The sequence below is a fragment of the Anopheles funestus genome, chromosome 2RL (genome assembly GCF_943734845.2).
Source record: "Anopheles funestus chromosome 2RL, idAnoFuneDA-416_04, whole genome shotgun sequence".
Classification (NCBI taxonomy): domain Eukaryota; kingdom Metazoa; phylum Arthropoda; class Insecta; order Diptera; family Culicidae; genus Anopheles; species Anopheles funestus.
Window position 1 is genome coordinate 40993632 of NC_064598.1, and position 10097 is coordinate 41003728.

General features: G+C 47.0%; 1 protein-coding gene across 1 annotated transcript; it reads left to right on the forward strand.

The window, feature by feature from the left end:
* The first annotated feature begins 918 nt into the window (after positions 1–918).
* Positions 919–6195, forward strand: LOC125765857 (uncharacterized). Its single transcript, XM_049431344.1, has 3 exons — positions 919–2117; positions 2505–5230; positions 5282–6195. Exons 1-3 carry the CDS (start codon positions 919–921, stop codon positions 6193–6195), a joined length of 4839 nt encoding a protein of 1612 aa, XP_049287301.1.
* Positions 6196–10097: the final 3902 nt, after the last annotated feature.

The following is a 10097-nucleotide window of genomic DNA, read 5'->3' on the forward strand; positions in this document are numbered from 1 at the left end:
ACTCGGCAGTGATATCGGCAAGGACTATAATCTGCGAGTAGCTCGTGCTCTTGGGATACGCTTATTACAAAAACAGCGTGTGATTATGGTTTTTCTTTTTATCAAAAGTCTTCTAGAGGCTAAAGTAGAGAGGCATAAACCTCGCTTACAAATGCACAATTAAGGAATGATGACAAGATGGATGATCAACAATAAGATCACCATTTCAACACCACGAAGATGCTTAGGTTTATCTAACCTTGGGTTAGAAATCGTAACCGACTTCACCTCTCAAAACACCGGTTTTGAGTCATAGTATTCACATACATCTCTGAGACAAGAACTCTGGTCAAAACTGACGATAATTTCTTAATTTGAATGAAACATGTTTGTTATGCTATTTGGGTATTTTTGAAATTGGTAGTTGGGAGCCAAGTATACCTCAGTCGTAAGGACACCTTGGCTTCCTGTAACGTGTGCACAAATACCAATATGAATAAAGCAGAGTGCAAGTAGTGAACTTAGCTAAAGGACGTGTTTTTTCTTTGCTCCCGAAATTCGTACTTGTGTCCTCTCTTGCAAATATATACAGTCCACTCGAAGAACAGTTTGGTCCTTCGAACCGGATACGTTGAAAACCAGTGTGCGTTATCTGTGCCTTTTCGCGTAAAATCGGTTTATGGAACATCCACAGTCGGATGTTAGTGGCGTGACACGTGGTGCGTCACTACCGAGCCAATAGAGTAGCACTATCCGAAAAACAAAGGACCGTAATTCGGAAAGTGTGATTCGTCGGATGTCAGCCCGAAGGCATTCCGATCGAAAAAAGTGCGTATTCAGTATAGAACCGCGTGCAACTTAGCTTGGCGTGGGTTTTGCCTAAAGCAAATGGCGGACCGGCGCAAGTGAAGTAGTGTGAGTGTGCATACGTAGTGTACAATGCAATCACCGTTTACACGGTCAAAGAAACTGAAACGAACACCAGAAAAACAATCGACATCTCATTCTCTACAACCAACACAGCAACAACAGAAAGTAAAGAAAGATTCCAACAAATTGGATGTTCAGTTGAAGGTTTTAGTGAAGCAACGCGAGGCAGTGCGTCGAAAGCTAAGTCGTGTGAGTGCAGCCTTGTGTGATAGCGATGAACAACCCAACACCAACGTAAAAAACGTGCGCTTCCTTCAGCTCCAAGAAAAAGCTTTAGCAAACGTGTACAACGAATGCAATGAAGTGCAGAATAAAATCTACGAAGTAACGCTCTCTGAAGCCGATGACGAAGAGCAGAACGATCAGTACATCGAGTTTGAGAAAGTGTTTAACGAAGTTTCGCTGAAGTTGAGCATGTGCTTAGATTCCGTGCCCAAAATGGAGGCAGCAGCTCCAGTTGTGCCATCGATCCTGCCGCAAGCTCAGCCCTACCTTCCACCGTTGAAAGTGCCCTTACCGACGTTCGATGGATCGTATGAGAAGTGGTACTCATTCAAGGCTATGTTTACTACCGTAATGAATCGATACCAGCAGGAAGAACCAGCCCTGAAATTGTTCCATCTCCGGAACAGTCTGGTCGGAAAGGCGGCAGGTATCATCGACGACGAGTTAGTGAACAACAACGATTATGAAGCAGCTTGGAAGATCCTTACGCAACGTTACGAGGATAAACGGGTTGTCGTAGACAAACACATAGAGAACCTCTTTGGTCTAACCAAGGTCAGTCGCGACAATGCAGCAAACTTGCGTAAGGTGATCGACACCTGTACTAAAAACGTCGAGGCGTTGAAAAATCATAGTTTTCCGGTAGACGGTCTTGGTGAGCAAATGCTGGTAAACCTTATAGCCAACAAGTTGGATAAGAAACTACGGGTTGCGTGGGAAACTAAACAAAAGAAAAACGTGTTTTCAACGTATGCTACATTGATCGAGTTTTTGGAGGAGCAATGTAGGATTTCCGAGAAGCTAGACACCGGCGTGAAACCTTCGACGGAAGCTGCGAAGCCAAGGGCAGTATCAAAAACGCTAGTTCTCGGTGAATCTCAGCAACAGGAAAAGTGTCCAATATGCAGCGCCATGCATGAACTAAGACACTGTGAGCTTTTCAAGCAGAAGAGTGTCAATGAAAGGCACGAAATAGTGAAACGGTGTGGCGCTTGCTTCAACTGTTTATCGAATAGTCACCGCATCCGAGCATGTCAGTCTGGCTCTTGCCGTCGATGTGGCAAGAAACATCACAGCTTACTCCACGAAGACAACCCTAGCCAAGTTCCCGCTACGTTAGTGCCTGCTGAAGCTCCGACAACCTTGTGTGCGAATGAAGTGGATCCGGAAAGACAAACCGTGCTCTCGACCGCAGTTGTCTTAGTAGACGGTTTGTGCAGTACGTCATACCCGTGCCGAGCAATTTTGGATTCAGCATCACAACTAAACTTTGTCACCGAACGATTTGCTAACCTTCTCTCGATAAAAATGGAAACCACGGACGTCATCGTAAGTAGTTTAAATGGTAATAAAACACGTTTAAACCGTAGGTTGCGCACGACGATCAAGTCTCGTGCCGGAGACATTGTTGCTGAACTGGATTTTCTAGTGACCCCACGAATCACTGGTGAACTTCCATCGAAGTCTTTTGACATATCACAGTGGCCCATCTCGAGCGAACAGGTGCTGGCCGACCCTACCTTCAACAGAAGAGGACCTGTCGATATGCTGATTGGCGCCGATTGTTTTTGGAATTTGATGCAAGATGGCCGATGCGAACTCGGTCCTAATCGACCTGTGCTGCGATACACGAAGCTAGGTTGGATAGCCGGCGGTGTGATTGCGAGTGATACGACGATCGTTGCGCGCACACTTTGCCATACTGCTGACGATGAGCCGCTCATCGATCTACTGAGGAACTTCTACAAGGTAGAATCCTGCGACGAGCCCCGCTCTTCTCCGAAGGCGGACGAAGAGGTGTGTCTGGAACATTTCCAACGCACTCACGAGCGAACTGCGGAGGGTCGGTATGTGGTTCGACATCCCTTCAACGAACGTAAGGGCGAGTTAGGAGACTCGCGTGAAACGGCGCTGCGACGTTTTCTGGCTCTGGAGAGAAAACTCTACAAGCAGCCGGACCTAAAGGAGCAATACTCGCAGTTCATCCGAGAGTACGAGGAACTCGGACACATGCGCGAGATTGTGGAAGCACCGAACGAGGATCCAGGGTCGGTGTTTTATCTACCTCATCACTGCGTGCTGAGGCCTTCAAGCACGACAACTAAACTCCGAGTCGTGTTTGACGGGTCGGCGAAGACGTCAACAGGTGTTTCGATAAACGACGTCTTGATGACTGGACCAACAGTCCAGAACGACCTCAATGCAATTTTGCTTCGTTTCAGAGGTTTTAGATACGTCTTCACACTCGATATTCCGAAGATGTTTCGTCAGGTGATCGTCCATCCGGAAGACACTAGGTACCAGCGAATCTTTTGGAGGTACAATCGGAACGATCCACTTACAGTAAGAGAGCTGCTCACGGTTACGTATGGCTTGGGACCCTCTCCATTCCAAGCAACCATGGCGCTCAAACAAGCTGCAAACGATCATCAGGACGAGTTCCCGAGGGCTGCCGAGGTGGTCAACAGAGGAACATATATGGACGATACACTGACGGGCGCCAATACACTTGCGGAAGCATGCCAACTACAACGAGATGTGACAAAATTGCTAGCGAAAGCTTGTTTCAGCGCTCATAAGTGGTGTGCTAATCATTCCGATATCGTTGCAGGAGTAGCAGAAGAGTTACGAGGAAATTCTTTTGAGGTTACCGACAACACCTGCAAGACGACCATTAAGACGTTAGGCATTACATGGAATCCGTTTGAGGATTGGTTTTCGGTATCCGTTCCTGACTTCGACAACCTGGAAGGAATGACTCGGAGAAGACTTCTGAGTCAACTGGCCAAGATTTTCGACCCGCTTGGATTCTTTGGGCCAGTAATTACATACGCTAAGCTGATATTACGAGAGGTCGGCGAACTGAAAATCGAATGGGATGACCCAGTCCCAACCGAAGTCAACGAGAAGTGGCAACACTTCCGAACCGAGATGACAGCGCTGAGGGAAGTCCGAGTTCCAAGATGGATTTCGTGGGAGGATGTGCTCAAGTTGGAACTGCAAGGGTTCGCTGACGCATCCGACCAAGCCTATGGTGCATGTTTGTACATACAGGGATCTTTTGCCAACGAGGAGTCCAGGATGCAACTGATTTGCAGTAAGTCCCGAATTCTACCGAAGAAGAGGAATCCGAAGGAGAAGGCCATTACGACTCCTCGAGCTGAACTATTGGCAGCACTGTTACTAGCAAGAATGGTCGTAAAGTTCCTGAATGCTACGGAGCTTCAAATTGAGTCTGTTCATCTATGGAGCGATTCAAAAATCGTCTTGTCTTGGCTTAATAAATCACCGGAGCTCCTGCAGACGTACGTTTCAAATCGGGTAAGGGAGATTCAACAACTCGACCAATCATTCCACTGGCATTACATTTCCACTTACGAGAATCCAGCCGATTTGATTTCCCGTGGAGTCACGCCTAAGAAATTGATAAGTTCAACGATGTGGTGGCGACCATGGCCACTGCAAGTCATCACCAAGAATGCGGACGAATTGGAAATACCAGACAACGAGCTACCAGAAATGCGATCTGGAATGACGTTGACCATGACTGTTCCTTTCGAACGTTTCGCGATGTTTGAGAGGTTGAGCAGTTTTACAAAAATGGTTAGGAGTATGGCCTACTTGGTGCGTTTTGCTAGGTTCATCAAGTCACGCAAAACGGAGCTGGTAAAGGGTCGACTCACAGCGATAGAGATGCGTACAGCGACGTACGTAATTGTGCGGATGGTTCAACGCGAAGCTTTCCAGCCAGACATCCTCGCGCTGATGGACGGTGCAAACAGAAACCGTCGACTAAATGGACTGAAGGCGTTTTGGGATCCCGACGATGGCATTTTACGAGTAGGGGGTAGAATCAAGCGAGCTCTCATACCATACGATAGTCGTCACCAGATGCTGCTACCAGCTAAGCATCCTGTCACCGAGGCACTTATTCGTGAACTACACAACGACAACTTGCACATCGGACAAAGAGGTTTGCTTGCAGTTGTACGTCAACGGTACTGGCCACTGAATGTGAAGAGTATCATCCGTAAGGTAATACGAAAATGTATCGTATGCTTCAAGGCAAATCCATTGAAGACGACGCAGATAATGGGTGATTTGCCGTCGTATCGTGTTTAGCCAGCACCTGTCTTTGCGAATACAGGTGTGGATTACGCTGGTCCCTTCTTGATTAAGTCTTCCACAACTCGCAAGCCACAAATTACGAAGGCCTACGTCTGCTTGTTCGTATGCTTGCAAACTCGAGCCGTACACGTAGAATTGGTCTCGGACTGGACGACGGATGCCTTCCTTGCAAGCTTGCGACGATTCACCAGCCGTCGCGGATACCCGAAAACTATACGTTCTGACAATGCAACCAACTTTGCAGGGGCCAAAACGGAGTTGCATGAGCTATGGCGTATGTTCCAGAACGAATGCGCCACGAAGAAGATCACCGATTATTGCACTGACAAGGGTATTGACTGGTCGTTCATACCACCTCGAAGTCCGCACTTTGGTGGTATATGGGAGGCTGGCGTGAAGCAGGTCAAACACCACTTGAAACGAATTGTAGGTGAAAGAAAACTAACCTACGAGGAGCTCTACACGACGCTGACACAGATAGAAGCGGTATTAAATTCTCGACCTTTAATACCGAGCTCTGATGATCCGTCCGAATACACTGCAATCACCCCAGCACATTTCCTGATAGGGAGGGAATTGCAAACTATTCCTGAACCTGACTATTCTATCCTTAAAGAAAACCGTCTCTCACGATGGCAGTTGGTGCAGTCTATGCTGCAACACTTCTGGAGACGGTGGACTGCAGAGTATCTGCCGGAGCTGCAGAATCGTTCGAAATGGTTGAAGCGGAAGGAGATCAAGGTGGGATCTCTTGTGCTGCTGATAGACCAGAATACACCACCTCTGCAGTGGCCTCTTGGAAGAATAGCGGCTGTACACCCCGGAGATGACGGTGCAACGCGCGTCGTTACTGTTAGAATGTCGAATGGAGCGGAGTTCAAACGTGCGGTAACCGAAGTCTGTTTGTTGCCGTTAGACGAAGATGAAGATTGAAATACTATTTCAACGCCGGGGAGGATGTTATGCTATTTGGGTATTTTTGAAATTGGTAGTTGGGAGCCAAGTATACCTCAGTCGTAAGGACACCTTGGCTTCCTGTAACGTGTGCACAAATACCAATATGAATAAAGCAGAGTGCAAGTAGTGAACTTAGCTAAAGGACGTGTTTTTTCTTTGCTCCCGAAATTCGTACTTGTGTCCTCTCTTGCAAATATATACAGTCCACTCGAAGAACAATGTTTGTGAAATTGATTAAGAATATTAGTATTTTTTTAAAGGTCGATTATTATTGTGAAAATATCGACTTAACGAACTAGGCTTAGATTCTATCCTGTTCTGAAGCTACTACGGAAAAGAAGAAAAAATGAAAAGGTGTCAAAGAGATGATCGAAGACGAGCACGATGGGATAACAGAAAAAGGAAAAAATCAAACAGCTATCAGTAGGAGTTGAACACATACATGGCACCTAACAGTGAGTTGTTGGAGCCAAGTGAATAGGAGTGACAGCCAAGACAGTGAATAGGAGTGTACAAAGGAGTAGAAAACAGATCAGGGGCATCAGTGCAGTCCAACTGGCCCACAATCAGGGAAGATTGGGCAAAAGAATGACGGGCTTCTAAGGCCCAATGCACGATACCTGGACTCTTAGTCGAGTAGGTTAGAGGAAAGTTCTTCATAGCGTATAGGCAAAACATATCTTTTTTTTAATTCTTGGATCTTTTATTTCTTCTACTTTCTAATCACTAGATCCGCACCTGACGGCGGGAGTTACCACTAACGGACTCCCCCCGCCGGGAATTCCGCCCTTTGAGGGCCTAACAATGGAAACTTGAAGAGTTTCGCCGTTTATATCTATCTTAAACACTAATATACAGTGTGCCGTTAGCCTTCGTCCATTTCCGTGCCGGATTCTTTCTTTAAAATCACTTTTGTTTAGCGCCCTGATGTCGCCTCTTCCGCAACCGCCGCCCCTTCAGCTGTACTCAGAGCCGGCGTCCGTTCGGGTGATCCCGAGCCAGGCAGCTCATTCAATGGGGGAGGTTGAGCCTCGATCTCCATGTCGCGAGCCTGCCTGTGGCGCAGCCTACGCGCCCTCTCGTTCTCTTGGCGTCGCTGTCTCTGCTGCTCCAGCTCAATGGCTGAAGCCGGTTGCCTTCCACGGCGCCGTCTTCCCCCCGGTAGAGGAGTCAATGTCCCGGCTCGAACTCTCTCGCTGTACCGTTGCTGATTGAGGTTCTGCAGCAAACCCCGCGCGTCTGTGGTGGTCAGCGAAAGAAGCAAGCCTCTGCTCTGCTGGAGAATCGCTGGCACTGAAGAACCTGCCTCCTCTACTGAAACCTCTTCCGACCGCTGTACCGTTTCACTAGCCGTAGTGCGTGCCAGCAGTGCCGGCCCTAACTGGACGTCGCCGAGCCGCTCCATTCTGCGAAGCTGTCGCCGACTACGAGCGTCTCGATTGCGTGCCTCACGCCTTCGCTGCAGTATTTGTACTGCTTCCATCGAGTCCATGGGCGGGTCTTGCGAAGAACCGGCCTGCGTGGTTCTGGAGGCTGCCAGAGCACGCGATTCTTCCCGCCAGTCTTCCTGCAGAACGGAGAATATCCGTTTCGATGCCTGCTGCACGCGGTTCCATGTCTCCGCACTCTCGAGCAGTCGCCTGCCGAGGTTGTCTGCATCAACGTCGTCGTCGTCGTCGTCTGAGGCAAAACATATCTGGTAGAAGACCTCTGTACCTGTTCGACACGAACGATGTGGATTTTAGCAGTCGGAGACCAGATTACTGAACAATACTCAAGCCTTGACCCTAGTCATTAAAGTCGCGGGTAATGCGCTTCAAGAGTCCGAAAATTCTGAGCTCAGGATCAAATCGAGGTGATAGCGGAAAGGGAGACAACTCTGTATCCCATGCTAGTTCACTATTAGTCGAAATATACATGATCTTGTTAGTATGTTAAGTGAATTGTGCTTATTTAATCGATTTTAATATTTCGAATATGTCTGGTTCTAAATATATTTTTCTTTGAGTTGATTTGCTCAATTAAATCAATTACCCAAAAGATATTCATGCGCGAAATAAATCAACACCCCCGAGGCAGTTCGTTACACAATGAAATAAAATATTTTTAAACAACTGTCTCAAAAACAATGTATGTTAATTGCACACTCATCCTCATTCTTGGTTTAATCCGCTAGCAATTACTCTTTTGTCCCCACGCTTAACCGTTTGCAAGTTCATAAGAGAAAACGAGCTATTTTACGATATGGCTTCGTCACGGGTTGAGTAAATTTATTACACGGTTTAGCATGATCGGTCAATTAATGAATTTATTTCAATCGTTGGATTACAAACCCGCTTCATGTAAGTCATGTGTTCGGCTGGCTTCATTGAAAAAAAAATCCATTCCAATGTATGCCAAAAAGGCCGCTCCCATTATCGCCCATGACTATATCACCTAGCAAGTTATGTACCAAGCATCCGTAAATGTACGCCTTGCAATGTTGAAAAGAAAGTTTATGCGGTGCTAGAACACAAACACGCCGCTAACCCGGCTGCTTCCATGCAAAAAAGGAATTCCATTGCACACTGTTTAGAATGCAATGCCGGGCGAAGAAACACTCGGGGTCCGAGTGGCGCGATCGCATGTGCATGGCATTGGTATTTGGCCGAAACCGTATTCTTACCACCGTCATCGTGTTGTCATCGTGTTCGCCGTAAGTCACATGTGCACCGTATATCAACGTTCCAGGTTTGTCCCCGAGGTAACGTTTGCTCGATGTTTGCGGAAGGATCGAATGGATTGCGCGTCGTGTGGATTGCTCCATCTCGTCCAAAAATGATGCCTGCCAACCCGGTTTCGCAATTGTTTTCCGCATTCCCAGCGGGCGTTACCCCGTACATACTTGCCGGAACGTTAAAAGCATCGGCAAAGTTCCGTGCCCGCTTGTGTAGCAACTTTGGACTGCGGGACATGGGGACTTTTATGCTATGTACGTGCCTCCGGAAGTACGGAAGCTGGGTGAGTGTGTTTGTGTTGTACCCGTACCATGCCTTGGCACCGTGCTCGCCTTGCCGTCTTGCCTGCCTGCCTTCTGTAGGTGGTGATATAGCAGCAGCAGCTATAGGAATAGGAGTGCACACCAATGTGCACAAGCTATGATGTCCAAAGCACGCCGGGGAAATGCACCGAATTGAGTTAACAAACATGCTCGAATATCGAATGTCTTCGGTTGTCGAAGGTCACCGGAGTTGGAATGAGGGTGGGATGAATGGGAGAAAAAAACCTGTTACGGGAGTGGGAATTTGAAAGAGTAACAGTAAATTTAACATGTCGAGTAAGAAGACCTCCGTCCGTCCCGTACGTATGTTACCTCCGCCATTTTCGATAACTCAAACTGCATGCTGCATTTAAAGTGCACTAACTTCGAAGAGCTTTTAGCATCAGCACCATCGGCTATAACGTTGTTAGCGGTTTAGTTGTTTAAGTTGTGAAATGTTTGAAAAAGGAATTAGGTAGCAGTCATTGGACACATTGGTTGAGGATTGGAATTAAATAGTACACCGTTACTCGATGTTGCAAAACTAACTCTCGTTGCGGAAGGAAAGTTTTTATTAGTAAGCTTCCGTTCGTTTACATTTGATACCTGAGAAAATTGATGTTTCGTTTTCAGTTAACCATTTGAACTGAACGGTGAATTTTCGTTGCGTTTTTTTTTTGCAATGAAACTCAATACATCGATTGGTTTTCTCACCGGTGGTGAATCCAATTTTCACTGCCAAAACGTATTGGCTAAAAGAGGTGTTTCTTTTTTCTTCCATTCATTCCATTCCCGATATTCCCAATCGTCGTCGCAGGATAGACTCATACATTTCGATAAGCGATAAGGTCAAATGACA